The 19,133-nt window shown below is 44.7% G+C and overlaps 1 protein-coding gene across 3 annotated transcripts in view; it reads left to right on the forward strand.

The window, feature by feature from the left end:
- LOC132815525 (NIPA-like protein 2) overlaps window positions 1-19,133 on the forward strand; it is an 83,257-nt gene that overhangs the window by 54,784 nt on the left and 9,340 nt on the right. For all 3 annotated transcript variants that reach the window (XM_060824520.1, XM_060824521.1, XM_060824522.1), the window contains 4 exons: window positions 896-1,017; window positions 6,402-6,498; window positions 9,056-9,191; window positions 12,834-12,922. In XM_060824520.1, coding sequence (XP_060680503.1) covers window positions 896-1,017; window positions 6,402-6,498; window positions 9,056-9,191; window positions 12,834-12,922 — 444 coding nt within the window. The remainder of the gene's footprint in view (window positions 1-895; window positions 1,018-6,401; window positions 6,499-9,055; window positions 9,192-12,833; window positions 12,923-19,133) is intronic.

The following is a 19,133-nucleotide window of genomic DNA, read 5'->3' on the forward strand; positions in this document are numbered from 1 at the left end:
TACAGAGATGTCCTGGAGCTGAGGTAATTGACATCCAACAACCACAAACATTTTCCTGTGTGCCAGGTATGACTCCAACCAGTAGAGAGTTTGCCCCGGCATTTCCATTGACTCCAGTTCTGCTAGGTCTTCTTGATGCCACACTCAATCACTTATATAAACATACGAATTAGGACCAGGAGTGGTCTATTCAGCCCTTCCAGGCTGCTGCACCATTCAATTAGAACGTAGACTTGACTCCTATCACTAAGAACCATAGAGTAACAAGGCAGTCAATCTACTTCTGCCTTAGGAATGACCTCACTGTCACCTTTCTCTGGAGAAGAGAATTCCAAAGACACTCAATCCTCTCAGAGAAAACAAATCCTCCTCATCACAGTCAAATAGATGGTAGGCAACTTATTTTTAAACTGTTTCCTAGTCCTAGTCTCTTCCACAAGAGGAAACATATTTGCAATATCTACTCTGCAATATTTGCTCTTCCCAGGGAAACCCATGTCAGCAAATTAATGTAGATCCTTGTAAATGTTTGTTGAATTTCAAAAAGCCTTTCAATAATTTCTTCCTGAGATAGTCTAGCCCTAACACCAGCTCAATTCATGAGAGTGGTCATGTGACTTCAGATGGCCATCTTGTAGCCGTCTTTACAAAATGGATTGTAGACTGTCTACAGATTCCCCACTGAAACCATGTGATCTCCTGGAAACAACCATGGAAAAACTCCTTGGTACAGCAAGGTAGTGATTGTCATGGAGAATTGGAAATTTGGAATTATTGGTGACCAAATTCGTATCGGCTGGCAATGCAGGAAGGAAAATGATTTGACTCGACTTGGTATGAAATGATCGGATACCGAAGTTTAACGCTACTCTGTTTTTGTTTGTTTTTCCTCTAGGAGGATCGTTGGCCGTACTGGGAACCTATCTTCTGGTGACCTTTGCCATTAACGTCCAGCAAGAAATCACAGGCCCTAAAATTAATCTATACATCATCAGTTGGCCATTTCTAGTTTATTTGGTAAGAGGTTCTGAAGTAAGGTTTGCATGAATTGGCTTTCCGGTGCTCATGGTGGAGTTCCCACCAGCCTTAGGAGTAGAATTAGACCAAACTGCTCTGCAGGCCCACTGCATCAATCACTGAGATCCTGGCCTATCTGGTTGTGATCTCAATCACACTTTCCTTTCTATCCCTGTAATGCTTGACTCCCAAATCTATCAAAAATCTATTTCGCTCACCTTTAATAAATTCACTAACTCAGCTTCCCATATTCTCTGGGGAAGAGAATTGAACTGACTAAAATTCTCTTCAAAACAAAAAAAAAGTTTGTTCTGCTCCTTGAACTTGTTCTGCCATTTAGTGTGATCTATATGTTAACTCTGGTTACACTCCTTGGTTCCATCATCTCTAAATACCCTTAACTAATAAAATATATCAATATTAGCATTGATTTTGTTTCAGTTTGATCTGTGGCTTCTGAAACGTTTGAGGAGAAGGATTCTAGATTTTCACTAGCTTTGGTGTAAAGATGTGCTTCCCTATTTCACCACTAAACAGGCTATTGTACTGCTCATCCTCCTCACTCCGGACTACAGAAGGACTGTGGCATAGCCACAATGGAACCAATGGATTCAGTCACTCTAGTTTCTGCGCTAGTGACCATGGTTCAGATCCCACCATAGCCACTGGAGAAATGTCAATTCAGATGAAAGCAAGCCTCAGTAATGACTATGAAACTACCCTCAATGGTCACAGAACCCATCTGGTTCACTAATGTCAATCATGGAAGAAAATCGGAGCTCCTTGATCAGGCCTGTTAGGTCACTCCAGATCCACACCAATGTAGTTGACCCCTAACTGCAAAGGTCGTCGCAAGCCACTCAGTTTGACAGCAATTAGGAATGGACAAAATTTGTTTGTTTAGATGGAGAATACTTGTGTCCCCATAAAGCAACATTCCAAAGAGCCTCAGACAGCGCCCTCTAAACCCATGACCACCTCCATCTAGAAGGACAAGAACAGCAGATACATGGGAACATCCATCACCTGCAAGTTCCCCTCCAAGACACTCATCATCCTGACTCGGAAATATATCACCGTTTCATCAGGGTCACTGGGTCAAAATCCTGGAATTCCCTCCCTAAGGGCATTGTGGGTCTACCTACAGCATGTGGACTGCAGCAGTTGAAGAAGGCAGCTCACCCTTACCTTCTCAAGGGGCAACTAAGGAAGGGCATTAAATGCTAGCCCAGCCAGTGACACCCATATCCCAGCTCTCTACTTGCAGCTAACTGACTATGAACCCCACTGTTAATGATTCCTCACTCCTTGGGAGTTAAGTTTCTTTTACATTGGAAATAATATTGATCAGAAACTAAAATTTCGACAAATATTTCCTGATTGAATATGAGTGGGAACATAAAGATTTCAGCATCAAGTGATAGACTGCTGGTGATTCTAGAGCAGAGAAATGTGAAGCTATCGACAACTTGCAGCACAATGGCAACATCCTGTACCACAATGTTTGTCTCACTTAGTTGTGATGGTCAAACCAAACTATTTACAGACATGAGCGAATCCTCTATTTATTTCTGAAGGTGTTCCTCATTGTGGAATGTTAGTGCAGCATCATCAGCGTACGTAATTCTCTGATAAGGAATTAACACAATTTAGATCTCAGGCAGGTGAGACTGAGCAGCTGACAGTTAGTTTTGGAAGTGCAGAGTATACTCTGGTCTTTGACAGGTCAAGTACATTACAGGTTCAAAACCACAGGGAGTTCTGTAGCTTTTTATGTGTGCTTCGATGTGACACAGAAACAGTATGATTCTATTTACAAAATAATTACATGAAGTTCCCAGCACAGAAATGGGCCTTTGTTGTTTCTTTATGCTCCACAGGAACATCCTTCCCCACTTATTTACATCATCTCACCCTACAGACAAATCTGTCTGTTCCTTTCTTCCTCATTCACGCCCACAAAGTTCTTTTTACTTTTAAATTTGTTTACAGCCATTGTCTATCTAGGCCTCAGTATAAATTAAAGGAAAGGGTGAGAGAACACGGATCTCACTCACACACTGATTGACAAGAGGGAGGTCCTTCATGGCAACTTCAGTGGGTGCAGTTGAACCCACACTGTCAGTGATGCAAAGCAGCCGTCCAGCCACCTGAACTAATCAACTCCTTTCCCAAGGAATATGTAAAATCTCAAAGCACAATTCTGATTGGAGACAAACTAATGGGAATGGTTGTAATGGTCAACCGTTATTTCTTGAAACATTTTTAAAATGAATTAATCCATGAGATGTGGGTTTTACTGAACACAGCAATATTTACTGCCCCTCCATAATTGCTTGTGGAGGAGGTGGTGGTGGTGAGCTGCCTTCTTGAACCGCTGCAATCTACCATTGTGGTGGACCCACAATGCCCTGAGGGTGGGAATTCCAGTTTGACCCAGCAACAATGAAGAAATGGTGCTAACGTTCCAAATCAGGATGGTGAGGGGCTTCGAGGGGAACTTGCAGGTCCCACTTGTCTTCCCATGTATCTGTTGCCTTCTGGATGGGAGTGGTCTCTGTTTGGAAGATCCTTAAGTAAGTCACTGCAGTACGTCTTGTAATTGGCACATATTGCTATGACTGTGCACTAGTGCTGAAGAGAATAGAAGGTTGCGTGGTTATCAAGTGTTTTCATTCAACTGAGTGAGATTTGAGAAGGGTAGCCCTGACCATTTAGTTGGTGGTTGATGAAGTGAATATGTTTTAGGAGAATCTCTGTCGGACCATTTATCTTTCTTACAAGCCTTAACGCTTTAAACCAATACATCATCAGGTGCAGGACATGGCCTGGCAAGATATTCTTACATTTTTATAGAAAGTAAATTCTCCGTGGTTGAGGTGGGATTTCGGTTACACAGCATAAAACTAAGTGATTGCTGTTTAAGCACTTAAGCGGTCTGTTTTACAGCAGAGAGCGGCGGGAGCTGGGCGGAAGTGAGGTTGGGAAGGAGGCTGTAGGGAAGGCAAGTGATTGCTATTTAAATAGGTTGTTCTTGTATGGATAAGGGACAGGGCTGTGGACAGGATGAGCCAACTGACCACAGCACCATGGTGCAGAAGGCCACTCAAGAGGGGGCAGCAAAAAGACAAGTACTTGTTATCGGGAATTCTATAACTGGGGGAACAGATAGTATGCGCTGAAAATGTGTTGCTGGTTAAAGCACAGCAGGTTAGGCAGCATCCAAGGAACAGGAAATTCGACGTTTCGGGCCAGAGCCCTTCATCAGGAATCTGATGAAGGGCTCTGGCCCGAAACGTCGAATTTCCTGTTCCTTGGATGCTGCCTAACCTGCTGTGCTTTAACCAGCAACACATTTTCAGCTCTGATCTCCAGCATCTGCAGACCTCACTTTTTACTGGAACAGATAGTATCCTTTGCAAGCCAGATTGGGAGTCCCGCATGGTGTGTTGCCTGCCCGGTGCCAGGGTGTAGGACATCTCTGACCAGCTTGAAAGGATATTGGAGTGGGAGGGAGAAGATCCAGTTGTTGTGGTCCACATTGGCACTAACAACATAGGCAAGGCTAGGAAGGAGGACCTGTTAGGGGATAATCAAGCACTTGGAAGGAAATTGAAGTACAGATCCTCAAGGGTCATAATCTCTGGATTACTGCCAAGCCACGTGCCAATTGGCATAGGGATAAGAAAGTTAGGGAAGTCAACACATGGCTAAGGGATTGGTGTGTGAAAGTGGAATTGGATTTCATGGGGCATTGGCATCAGTTTTGGAACCGGGGGAGTCTGTACCGATGGGACGGTCTTCACCTGAGCCGATCTGGAAGCAGTGTTCCAGCAAAAAGAATAAATAGGGTGGTCAGTAGGACTTTAAACTTGTGAATCGGGGAGGAAGGGAAAGCAAAAGTGACAGGGAGTATGGAGTTAAATGTTAAGATAATCAGCAGGCGTGCAGGTGGGTTTAAGCTCAAGGCAGGCTGGGAATGCAGCAAAAAGGAAGGATAACTTAGGACATTTTATGATTTCCAATATCTCTAATAATAGATAAGAAAGTTAGCAATAAGGCACTCTACCTGAATGCTTGTAGTATTCGGAACAAAGTAGATGAATTAATGACACAAATCATCGTGAATGATTATGATGTGGTAGGCATCACAGAGATGTAGTTGCAGGGGGGTCAGGACTGGCAGTTAAACATCCAAGGATTTACAACTTATCAAAAAGACAGGGAGGTGGGCAGAGGGGGTGGCATTGCCTTGTTAGTTAAGAATGAAATTAAAGCTATGGCACTGAATGACATAGGGTCAGATGATGTGGAGTCTGTGGTGGGTGGAGTTGGGGAACCACAAAGGCAAAAAAGGTCATAATTAGACAGTGGTCAGGACCAGGGGCGCAAGATGTACCAGGAAATAGATAGTGCATGTCAGAAAGGTAAGGTCACGGTGATCATGGGGGACTTCAATATGCATGTGGACTGGGTGAATAATGTTGCCGGTGGATCCAAAGAGAGGGAATTCAAGGAATACTTACAGGAAGGCTTTTTGGAACAGTTTGTCATGGAGCCCACAAGGGAGCAGGCTATTCTGGACTTAGTGCTATGTAATGAACCAGACTTTATAAAAGATCCTAAAGTAACGGAACACTTAGGAGATAGCGATCATAATATGGTAGAGTTCAGTCTGCAGTTTGCAAGAGAGAAGGCAAAATCAGATGTAATGATGTTACAGTTAAAGAAAGGTACAAGGGCATGAGAGAGGAACTGATGAAAATTGACTGGAAGCAGATCTTAGTGGGAAGAAAATAGAGCAACAATGGCAGGAGTTTCTGGGTGTAATTGAGGACACAGTATAGAGGTTCATCCCACAGAAAAGAAAGATTATCCGGGGGTGGGGGGAAGGGGGGATTAGACAGCCATGGCTGACAAAGGAATGGTAGGCCTAACATACGATGAACCTGAGAGGATCCGGGGATTGTATTCATTAAAGTTCAGAAGGTTGTGGGGAGATCTGATAGAACCTTACAAGATATTGCATGGTTTAGAAAGGGGGGACACTGGGAAGTTATTTCCGTTAGATGGGGAGACTAGGACATGTGGGCACCATCTTAGAATTAGAGGGGGTTAATTTAGAATAGAAATGAGGAGACATTTCTTGAGCTAGAGATTGGTGGGTCTGTGGAATTCATTGTAGTGGAAACCAGGACGTTAAATGTCTTCAAGGCAGGGATTGATAAATTCTTGATCTTGGAAGGAATTAAGGGCTACGGGGAGAGTGCGGGTAAGTGGTGTTGAAATGCCCATCTGCCATGATTAAATGGTGGAATGGACTTGATGGGTCAAATGGCCTATGCTTCATGGTAAAACTGCATCTTGTTTTTGCTTCTATACAGACTTTGGAATTTATATTATTCGTTATTTTGCTGTATCTCTTCAAGAGAAGAGGCATGAACCACATAGTGATTCTACTTCTGATGTCTTCAATACTTGGTAAGAGCTGCCATTGAGTGGGGAATCAGTTTCCTTTCTTACTCCTGTCATTCTTAACGAGAGGGAGAATCTGTTTCAATAGCAGCAAATGCTTTTCTGTTAACACCCTCCAGTCTCCACGAGCTGTAGGCAGTAACTAAGGAAATGAGGAACCTGCTGTGAAGATGCTGAAATTTGCTGTCCAGGAAGTTGATGCTGATTTAAAGCACCACTTTATGAAGCCACCATCCTACAATCTTTTTAAAAATGTCTCATTTTGTTTCTTCATGCTAATCCATCTTTCAGTTCGGGCGTGTCATACGCTGTCACAGGGTATCCCAAAGTGCTTGGCAATGCAATGGAGTACTTTTTTATGTTTGTAGAAGCCAATATGTGCAGAACAAATTTCCACAAACAGCAATGTAAGAATGACTGGATCATCTGCTTTTTTGTAATTGAAGGATAAGTATTGGTTGGGAGATGGTGGCTGTTGGATCTTTGGCATTTACCATCTCAGCACTGAACTGGAGTGTCAGCCTATATCTATTGTTAACACCCTTGGGTGACAGGGCATGTAAATCATAATACATGTAGCCAAAATACAGTCAGTTCTGCTATAACGCAGTAGTTACATCTCATGCAAACCCGTGTTATAAGAAAATTGCATAATAGCAGCACAATTTAAACTAATGGGGCTGGAATCGCATTATAACCAATACACACTCGAAACTTTCGTGCTTTAAAAAGTGTCCCCAATTTGTCGGTTGTGTTATAACAAATTTGTGTTAACAAAATGCACATTATATCGGAACGACCTGTCCCAAACACTGATGAGGGAGTTTACGTCCTCCATGTCACTCCCAGCAATAGGTGAACCCACTTTTACTCCTTATCCAGCTAGGAAACATAGGCTGAGATTTTGGCAATGATTTGATGTTGGGTTGGAGGGAGGGCTTTATACACAACAAGAGGCACAAGGAGTTTCACTGGATTTGAGGTCCCAAAAATAGAAGTGTTTTAAGCCATTGCGGCCTCTCATCCCTACAGTAGCTAGATTTTCAGTGCACTGGTTAAATGAAAGCAATCGCATTAAATATCTGCTACATTACAACAAATACTCAAATAAAAATACTTTATAATTTTGGTGCATTTTCTTCATGCTCATCGTGAAATGCCATAAGAAGTGAAGTTTATAAAGTACATCTTGGAGGGGAGTCTGAAACTAGGAATCTAAGAATAAGATGCCCCCTGCTTTTATGACTGAGAAGGTGGTTCGGTTACGCAATTTCCTTCCCCAAGGCTGGACCTTTAAATTTAGTCAAGGCTGACTTAGATGGGACTCTTGATAGACAAGGGAATCAAGGTATGGGGTGGGGCAGGCAGGATAGTGGAGCTAAGACCATAACCAAATCCGCCATGATCCATTGAACACTGGAGCAGTTACACAGAGCGGAATGGCTCACTCCTGCTCCCCAAGTCTGATGTTTCTGAACACATCCATTGTCTGTAAAGTGCCTCGGGGCATCCTGAGCTCCTGAGTCTCTTTGGTCTTTGTTGAAGAAATGTTTCAAGGCATTACCACCAAGCACTCCCCCCCCCCCCCCCCCCCCCGACCCTTCAACCAACCTCTGAATCCAAAAACTGCCAAGATTTTTTTGTCACCATTGAATCAAGGTTTTGTTTTGTAATTTCTTATCCAGAAATATCACCAGTCACTGATGTTGTCCTCCGTTTAGAAGAACATACAAACTGAGAAAACTCTCCAAAACCCACCTCACACAGAAAATAGAAAGACACCAACAATTTGTTGTAGGTAATAATTGGTCGCTTACAGAGGGAGGGTTCAAACTACATCCCAAGATGGTGCATATTTATATCCCAGCTTTGCAGCCGGAACTTTCCATCTCCCTTTGTTGATCCTTACAGCATTTCCTCTGGTGGCCTTCTGTTCTCGGCCTGGTTCAGAAGCCTGTGCCCATCATTAATATTCGAGCATGTCAATACATTGCGTGATGTAATTCCCTTTGTTTAAATTGGAGAGCAGGCTCCAGGAGCATTTTTCATCCTTCGCTAAAACAGCTCAGGCTCTGGAGAGGACTAAGTGCTTGTTATTATAAATCACACTCCAGTCTCTGAGGACTGTGCGATCTTTGTTTACTCATCATAAGAACTGAGGGCTGAAGGGCTCTTTTCTGTGCTTCACACCTCTCTGATTCTATGACTACGATTTACCTCAGTCTAAAACAGCCATTCCCTTCTTCAGAAACCTTTCCCTCTAAGTTCCAGACTTTCCAACTTGACAGAAACAGCCTGCAAGTACCGATCCTGTCAGCTTCATCTCCATGTTTCAGTAAGATCATCTTCCATTCATCAAGTCTCGGCCTCTCACCATAGGCCTACGCTTTATTCCAGAAATCAATCTTGTTAATCCCTGTTACACCCCCTTTAAAGTAAACACTTTCTTCCTTGGCCTAAGGAGACTAAAATGGTATGTTGTGCTTCAGGCCTGTTTGCTGTTTTAGGGCAATATTTGCACTCATTATGTAAGAATCCTGACTGACTGTGTGTCTGTTTTCAGCCTCACTGACTGTGATCTCAGTAAAAGCCGTCTCTGGGATGGTGACAAGCTCCATTCAGGGACAACTTCAGTTCCAGTATCCCATATTCTACGTGATGCTTGTTGTTATGATCGCATCTTGTATTTTCCAAGTACAGTAAGTGTCTTCAGTAAATAGTTTGAAACAAGAAGAAAGACTTGTAAAGCCTTTCACCACCTGGAAGCACTTGACATAAGGAGGTACTTTAGAAGCATAGTCACTGCTCTAATTTAGGGAGCTGGTAGCTTAGCGGTAATGTCATTGGGCTAATGTTCTAGGCTCATGGGTTCAAATCCCACCATGGGAGGTGCAATTTGAATGCATTAAAAACCTGGAATAAAAAGAATCACACTCATGGTGACTATCAATTATTATTTTTTTAAAATCTGGTTCACTAATGCCCTTTAGGGAAGGAAATCTGCCATCCTCACCTGATCTGGCCTTCAGACCCACAGCAATGTGGGTGACGTTCAAATGCTCTCTGGAAATGGCTGACAAGTCTCTCTAGAGCAGTTAGGATTGGGCAATAAATGCTGGCAATGCCAATATTGCCTGTGTCCCATTAACAAATGAAAATTCCCTGCTAATCAGTGCAGGCTCCCATGAACAGCAAAGTGCTGGAGAAACTCAGCAGATCAGGCAGATAGAGAAAAACAGAACTGACTACTCGAATCTGGTATGACTTTTCTTCAGAATACTAGGAATGTGGTAATGACCGGACCATAAGATAAATATTGGCCAAGACAGTGGGGAAAACTCCCCTTCTCTTTAACATGTTGCCATGGTTTGATTTGATTTGATTTATTACCGTCACACGTACCTAGGCACAATGAAAAGTTTTGTTTTGCGTGCAGTACAGGCAGATTATACTATACAAAGATCACAGGGTGATTGAACAGAGCAAGGAATACAAAACTATGACTTCAAAGAAGATTCACAAAAGCAAACTCATCAGGTTTGAAATTTGAGAGGTCCATTCAGAGCTCTAATAACAGCGGTTGTGCTAAAACTGTATCGAACCTTGGGAGAAAGTGAGGACTACAGGTGCTGGAGATCAGAGTCGAGAGTGTGTTGCTGGAAAAGCACAGCAGGTCAGGCAGCATCCGAGGAACAGGAGAATCGGTGTCTCAGGCTAAAGCCCTTCATCAGGAATGTCCTTTCTAATAAAGGACTTATGCCCGAAACATCGACTCTCCTGCTCCTCAGATGTGCCTGGCCAGCTTTGCTTTTCCAGCACCACACACTCGATTCTGTTTTGAACCTTAGTTAGAGCACACATGGATGATTGCGTGTTGCTCTGGTCCCCAGGATGTAGGGGCACAGAAAAGATTCACAAGAGTCAGTCATAAATGCAAGTGTGTGTACATCAAGTTGGGTCTCTATCCTCTGAAGAGAAGCTTGAGCAGGGTGACCCAATGGAGGGAGAAAGCTTTCTCTTTCAGGAAGGAGCATCACAGAATTATTACAGTGCAGAAGGAGGTCAATCTGCCCATTGTGCCTTCATATGAGCATAACTAAAGGCCATCAATATAAGATAGTCTTCCAAATATTCCAGTTAGGAATACAGAGGCTGTTGGAAATGTGAAATTTGCTACCGGAAGGAGTGGTGAAAGTCATAGTCATAGAGATGTACAGCATGGAAACAGACCCTTTGGTCCAACCCGTCCATGCTGACCGTCTCAACCCAATCTAGTCCCACCTGCCAGCACCCGGCCCATATCCTTCCAAACCCTTCCTATTCATATACCCATCCAAATGTCTCTTAAATGTTGAAATTGTACCAGCCTCCACCACTTCCTCTGGCAGCTCATTCCATACATGTACCACTCTCTGTGTGGAAAAAGTTGCCCCATTGGTCTCTTTTATATCTTTCCCCTCTCACTCTAAACCTATGCCCTCTAGTTCTGGATTCGCCCACCCAGGGAAAAACCTTTGACTATTTATCCTATCCATGCCCCTCATGATTTTATAAACCTCTATAAGGTCACCCCTCAGCCTCCGATGCTCCAGGGAAAACAGCTCCAGCCTGTTCAGCCTCTCCCTGTAGCTCAAATCCTCCAACTCTGGCAACATCCTTATAAATCTTTTCTGAACCTCTTTCAAGTTTCACAACATCTTTCCTATAGTAAGGAGACCAGAATGAAGTGAAGTGAAGAGCATAGATACACTTATGAGTGAACTAGACTGAAGAAGAAGAGAATAGACTGTCAGGATGATGAATATAGATAAGGATAATTGGAAAATGTTTGGCCTGTTTGGGCTGAATGGCCTGTTTCTGTGCTGTATATCATATGAATATAAAGCCCTGCATTCTTGCTTAAACTGACCTCACTGAATTTCTATAGATGAGTCATTGGATTCGAAATGGATATTCTGTTTCTTATCTGAGAAACCTGCTCAGATGCTGCCAGACCTGCTGAGTTTCTCCAGCAATTTCTGTTTTTGTTTCTCATCTCCAACACCTACAGTATTTTGTTATTATTTCACTCATTTTCTAATTGTTTTTCTTAACTTTATTGTTAGGGCAGATGTATAGATAAAAATAGCTATCGATATACTGTTTGATATAGCTCTTATGGGGTTAAAGAGTATAGGGAGAAAGTGGGAAAAGGGGACTGAGTTGGAATGGTGGAGCCCACTCAAAAGGCTGAATGCTCTATTCCTGCTCATATTTTTTATGTTTCTATGTACTCCATTCCCTAAGGACTGCACCACTACAGTAGCCCCCCTGATATGGCAGGTAATGTGATTCCAACACCCACATTACCTTCCTCCTTCCCAACTTCTTCCCCCCCTCCCCACAAAAGCTGCTGATGCATCCAAACCTGTATTCTCAAATTCAGACACTCCAAAGTCTGGTTGAAGATTTGTAGCTCGGGTGTCCGTTGTTGTGGTTCTGTTCGCCGAGCTGGAAGTTTTTGCTGCAAACGTTTCGTTCCCTGGCTAGGGAACATCATCAGTGCTATTGGAGCCTCCTGTGAAGCGCTGCTTTGATGTTTCTTCCAGTATTTATAGTGGTTTGTTCTTGCCGCTTCCGGGTGTCAGTTTCAGCTGTAGTAGTTTGTATGTGGGGTCCAGGTCGATGTGTCTGTTGATGGATGTTCTTGCCGCTTCCGGGTGTCACTGACACCCGGAAGCGGCAAGAACATCCATCAACAGACACATCGACCTGGACCCCACATACAAACTACTACAGCTGAAACTGACACCCGGAAGCGGCAAGAACAAACCACTATAAATACCGGAAGAAACATCAAAGCAGCGCTTCACAGGAGGCTCCAATAGCACTGATGATGTTCCCTAGCCAGGGAACGAAACGTTTGCAGCAAAAACTTCCAGTTCAGACACTCCCCTTGCACAAGACTGAACAGTTTGACCAAGTGCAGTACTGGGGGACAGCTACACTATCGTAGATGTAGCTTTTCATTCTATTGGGAAGAATATGTGGAGCTCTGCCTGGTGTCCACACTAACGTGGCCCTTATGCTACTTCTGTTCTTAAATCTAAAAATGAGCAGGATATTATCTGCATAGGATTTCTGGATATAAAATTGGCTGTCACGTTTTCTACTTGACGACATAGTGATTACATTTTGAAAGTATTACTACGGGTGAGGGAGGTGGTTATCGTGGAAATTAAAAACTGTGTGTCTTCCTGTGTCTTGGAGCTCTTAAATGAAATGTTGCACTGAAAGATCTTTTGAATTATGTGAGCTGAATTTGGAGTTACAAACAACAGAAGTGACAATTTTTTTTTCAGATTCTTGAACCAAGCAATGCGACTCTATAATGCAACAGAAGTGGTGCCAATCAACTTTGTTTTCTTCACAACTAGTGCCATCATAGCAGGTATGATTAAATACCTCTCCTACTTACTGCTGGGGAATCAAATAACCATCTCACCTGGTGAATAAGAACATGGTGCAATTATTGGAGCACTCTCTCAGAATCTCCTTCGTTCACTTTTATTAAGGAATGGATTTGTTCAAACACTCCTTTGTCCAGAAAAAGACATTAGGCAAATGTTTCTTTGGAGTTATTCATTTTGTCATGCATTGCGTACATTGTTGTATCAGTCTTTTAAAGATGCGTTGTGAGATGTTGCAGTCCGTGTCTGAGATACTGCAGTATTCTAGGAACAGGAGAAGTCCAATCAGCCCCTCAAGCCTGTTATATCATTGTGTTATATTATGGATAATCTGTATCTGAACTCCATTTACAGTCTATGGTTTTGCGTGCTTTAATACTTTTACCTATTAAAAATTTATCCACCTTAGGTTAACACCCTCCCCAAAAGAAAAGCCTCTTCAGCCTCCTAATGGGTAGCATGGTGGCGCAGTGGTTAGCACTGCTGCCTCACAGCACCAGGGACACTGGTTTGAGTCCAGCTTCAGGTGATAGTGTGGAGTTTGCACATTCTCCCTGTGTCTGCTCAGGTTTCCCCGAGCAGCTCTGGTTTCTTCCTACAGTCTAAAGATTTGAAGGTTAGGTGAATTAGCCATGCTAAACTACCAATAGCGCGCAGAGATGTGCAGGCTAGGTGGGTTAACTATGAGGATAGGATGAGGGGCTGAGTCTTTTCGGAGGGTCAGTGCAGACTTGATGGGCCAAGTGGCCTCTATCTGCACTATAGGGATTCTAAGATTCTGTGAGTTCTAGATTTCCACTACCCTGAGATTGAAGTAATGCTTCCTGATATGAGTCCCTGCCTCTGTCTTGAATTTAAAGCCATAACCCCTGGTTCTGGACTCCCACCTGAATGATAGGAGGTTACTCATAAGCACAGGAGAAGGTGAGGTCTGCAGATGCTGGAGATCAGAGCTGAAAATGTGTTGCTGGAAAAGTGCAACAGGTCAGGCAGCATCCAAGGAACAGGAGATTCGATGTTTCGGGCATAAGCCCTTCTTCAGGAAAGCTGAAGAAGGGCTTATGCCCGAAATGTCGAATCTCCTGTTCCTTGGATGCTGCCTGACCTGCTGCGCTTTTCCAGCAACATATTTTTCAGCTTAGTCATAAACACACCCTATCATTTGACTGTAATTGCAAACCAAAGTGAATATGTCTGGGTCTGTAACTAGCTATTGAAATTAGTTTAAGGGAGTTTTTATTTTAAATTTTGTTCCAGGACTTTATTTCCAGTTAATTCCAAGTTTTCAGCAAGTGCTAGGTCCGTTAACAACATCAGGGGCGGCACGGTGGCACAGTGGTTAGCACTGCTGCCTCACAGCGCCAGGGACCTGGGTTCAATTCCCGCCTCAGGCGACTGACTGTGTGGAGTTTGCACGTTCTCCCCGTGTCTGCGTGGGTTTCCTCCGGGTGCTCCGGTTTCCTCCCACAGTCCAAAGATGTGCGGGTCAGGTGAATTGGCCATGCTAAATTGCCCGTAGTGTTAGGTAAGGGGTATATGTAGGGGTATGGGTGGGTTGTCGCTTCGGCGGGTCGGTGTGGACTTGTTGGGCCGAAGGGCCTGTTTCCACACTGTAAGTAATCTAATCTAATCACTGGGGGACAAAGTTTCATTTCTTTGAGTTCTCAGCCAGAGAGTCTCCCAAAAGGAGTGCTGCTATTCAGGTGACATCACAATAGAGTTATAGACTAATTATAGATTGGAAGAAGACCATTCAACCATTGGGAGAAAGTGAGCACTGCAGATGCTGGAGATCAGAGTCGAGAGTGTTGTGCTGGAAAAGCACAGCAGGCCAGGCAGCATCCGAGAAGCAGGAGAGTTGATGTTTCGGGAAGCTTCCGGATTAAAGGCTCTTGCCTGAAATGTTGATTCTCCTGCATTCAAGCCATTGCATTAGTGCTAGCCCTCCTAAGGAGGAATTCACATATTACCCCTCCCTGCTCTCTCCTTCCATCCCTGAACACTCCTCAATTTCAGATATGCAGAAAATGAAGAAAATCTGCTGTGTAGAAGGAGACCACTCTGCCCATTATGTCTGCATTGGCCAAAACAACAGAGGTTATCAATTTGGCTAATAGAAACACTGAATAATGTTAATCAGTAAAAGATTTTCTTTGTTATGAGATGATGTTTCTCATTCTGGTTAAATTACAGCTTTGGGATCATGCTCGGGTATTTGTAAGACAAACTGTGGACTTAGCATGTTTAGGGTTATTCAGAATTAGCCTGATCTTTGTGTTAGCATCATGTATCCATTGGGCTTCTATCAGCCAGTATGTTACTCATGCACAATGAATAATTAATAGCTGCAGCAAGGAGTGATAGTTTTGTCAAGAAGCTGCTGGGCATTTAAGGATCAGCTCTTTCTCATATCAGCTTAAATAACAAACCAACAAGCGCATCACTCAATGGTGCACAGCACACGAGGCCTGCGAGAGTTGTGGATTTAGCAGAAATAAAACGAAGGATGAATTGAACTTGTGCAGGGATGTGGTAAATCATATAAAGGAGAAAGATAAAATTGTATAATTTAAGGTTGAGGGATTTGCTCTCAGTACCAGCAGTGAAGATGAAGGGGAGAGTTTATTTCATGGTATTCAAAATCCTAGGGGGATTTTAACAGAGGCACAGATTTAGCACATTTGAAAAAAGAACAAAGGAAAGATGGCGATTATATGTTGCTGTGATCGAGAGCACGTTGCCTGAAAGCAAAATCAGTGTGAAACTTTGATAAAAGTGTGTAGATTCAGTACCTGAAACATTTGCAAGGTCGTGCATAAAGAACAAGATGAATTGAATAACTCTTCCAGAGAGCTGTCACAAGGTTAAAGAATCGAATGGCTGAGTAACATTTTATTTGAGAGACAATGTGGTGATTGTGACTTGGGGACCTGTGGTCAAATTATTTTGATTTGATTTGATTTATTATTATCACATGTACCTAGGTACAGTGAAAAGTTTTGATTTGCATGCAGTACAGATCAATCGTACCATACAAAGTACACCAGGGTGATAGAACAGGGCAAGGAAAACATGATATGGCTGTGGGGTTAACATTAAATTTAAAATGTGAGAGGTCCATTCAGAATCTAGATTAGAGTGGTGCTGGAAAAGCACAGCAGTTCAGGCAGCTTCCGAGGAGCAGGAAAATTGACATTTCGGGCAAAAGCCCTTCATCAGGAATACAGGCAGAGTGCCTGAAGGGTGGAGAGATAAGCTAGAGGAGGATGGGGGTGGGGAGAAAGTAGCATAGAGTACAATAGGTGAGTGGGGGAGGGGATGAAGGTGATAGGTCGGGGGGGAGGGGGGAGTGGATAGGTGGAAAAGAAGATAGGCAGGTAGGACAAGTCATGGGGACAGTGCTGAGCTGGAAGCTTGGAACTGGGGTGAGGTGGGGGAAGGGGAAATGAGGAAACTGCTGAAGTCCACATTGATGCCCTGGGGTTGAAGTGTTCCGAGGCGGAAGATGAGGCATTCTTCCTCCAGGCGTCGGGTGGTGAGAGAGCGGTGGTGAAGGAGGCCCAGGACCTCCATGTCTTTGGCAGAGTGGGAGGGGGAGTTGAAATGTTGGGCCACAGGGCAGTGTGGTTGATTGGTGTCCCAGAGATGTTCCCTAAAGCGCTCTGCTAGGAGGCGTCCAGTCTCCCCAATGTAGAGGAAACCGCATCGGGAGCAACGGATACAATAAATGATATTGGTGGATGTGCAGGTAAAACTTTGATGGCTGTGGAAGGCTCGTTTAGGGCCTTGGATGGAGGTGAGGGAGGCGGTGTGGGTGCAGGTTTTGCAATTCCTGCAGTGCAGGGGAAGGTGCCAGGACGGGAGGGTGAGTTGTTGGGGTGCATGGCTCTGACCAGGTAGTCATGGAGGGAACAGTCTTTGCGGAAGGCGGAAAGGGGTGGGGAGGGAAATATATCCCTGGTGGTGGTGCCCGTTTGTAGGTGGCGGAAATGTTGGCGGATGATTTGGTTTATGCGAAGGTTGGTCGGGTGGAAGGTGAGCACCAGAAGCGTTCTGTCCTTGTTACGGTTGGAGGGGTGGGATCTGAGGGCGGAGGTGCGGGATGTGGATGAGCTGCGTTGGAGGGCATCTTTAACCATGTGGGAAGGGAAATTGCAGTCTCTAAAGAAGGAGGCCATCTGGTGTGTTATGTGGTGGAACTGGTCCTCCTGGGAGCAGATTCGGCAGAGGTGGAGGAATTGGGAATATGGAATGGCATTTTTGCAGGAGGTGGGGTGGGAAGAGGGGTAATCCAGGTAGCTGTGGGAGTCAGTGGGTTTGTAAAAAAATGTCGATGTCAAGTCGATCATCATTAATGGAGATGGAGAGGTCCAGGAAGGGGAGGGAGGTGTCAGAGATGGTCCAGGTAAATTTAAGGTCAGGGTGGAATGTGTTGGTGAAGTTGATGAATTGCTCAACCTCCTCGCGGGAGCATGAGATGGCGCCAATGCAGTCATCAATGTAGCTGAGGAAGAGGTGGAGAGTGGTGCCGGAAGATGGACTGTTCTACGTGGCCAACAAAGAGACAGGCATAGCTGGGGCCCATGGCTACCCCTTTGGTTTTTACCTAGGTCCATTCAGAAGTTTAATAACAATGAGGAAGACGTTCTTGAAACAGTTGGTACATGTGTTTAAATTTTTGTATCTTCTGCCCAACAGAAAGGGTTGGAAGAGGTTATAACTGGGGTGGGAGGGGTCTTTTGATGTTGGCTGTTTTTCCCAAGGCAGCGAGAAATGTAGATGGTGTCAATGGGTGAATTCTCCCTCTTCCTCGAGACCAAAAGGGTAGCCATAGGCCCCAGCTATGTCTCTTTGTCGGCTACATGGAACAGTCTATCATCCGGAGTTACACCGGCACCAATCCCCACCTTTTCCTCCATTACACTGATGACTGCATCAGCACCACCTCATCCCACGAGGAGGTTGAGCAGTTCATCAACTTCACCACATTTCACCCCGACCTTAAATTCACCTGGACCATCTCTGACACCGCCCTCCCCTTCCTGGGCCTCTCCATCTCAATCAACAGTGTCTGACTCAACACTGACATTTTCTACAAACCCACTGACTCCCACAGCTACCTGGATTACACCTCCTTCCATCTTACCTCCTGCAAAAATGCTATCCCGTATTCCCAATTCCTCCACCTCCGCCGCATCTGCTCCCAGGAGGACCAGTTCTACCACAAAACACACGAGATGGCCTCTTTCTTTAGAGATTGCAATTTCCCCTCCCATGTGAAGATGACCTCCAGCGCATTTCATTCACGTCCAGCACCTCTGCCATTGAACCCCACCCCTCCAACTGCAACAAGGACAGAACCCCGCCCTCCCCAGTCCTCACCTTCCACCCCACCAACCTCCACATACATTGTATCATCCTCCATTTCCACCACCTACAAACTGACCCCACCATAAGAGATATATTTCTCTCCCCACCCCTTTCCGCTTTCCATAAAGACCGTTCCCTCCACGACTACCTGGTCAGGTCCACGCCCCCCCAACAACCCACCTACCCCTGCCACCACAGGAATTGCAAAACCTGTGTCCGCATCCCCACCCTCACCTCCGTCCAAAGCCCAAAGGAGCCTTCCGCATCCATCAAAGTTTCACCTGCTCTTCCACAAGTCATTTATTGTATTCGTTTCTCCCGATATGGTCTCCTCTACATTGGGGAGACTGGATGCCTTCTTGCAGAGTGCTTTGGAAAACATCTCCGGGACACCCGTACCAACCCACCTCACCACCCCATGGCTGAATATTTCAACTCCCCCCTCCCACTCTGCCGAGGACATGCAGGTCCTGGGCCACCTCCATCACCACTCTCTTACCATCTGACACCTGGAGGAAGAATGCCTCATCTTCCTCCTCTGGACCCTCCACCCCGGGGCATCAATGTGGACTTCACCAGTTTCCTCATTTCCCCTCCCCCCAACCTTACCCCAGTTCCAACTTTCCAGCTCAGCACTGTCCTCATAACCTGTCCCATCTGTCAATCTTCCTTCCCACCTATCTGCTCCAACCTCCTCTCCGACCTATCACATTTACCCCCACCTCCATCCACCTATTGCACTCTCAGCCTTCTCCCCAGCCCCACCAGCTCCCATTTATCTCTCCACCCCAAGGCTCCCAGCCTTATTCCTGATGAAGGGCT

This window comes from Hemiscyllium ocellatum, chromosome 4 (assembly GCF_020745735.1).
Source record: "Hemiscyllium ocellatum isolate sHemOce1 chromosome 4, sHemOce1.pat.X.cur, whole genome shotgun sequence".
Taxonomy (NCBI): domain Eukaryota; kingdom Metazoa; phylum Chordata; class Chondrichthyes; order Orectolobiformes; family Hemiscylliidae; genus Hemiscyllium; species Hemiscyllium ocellatum.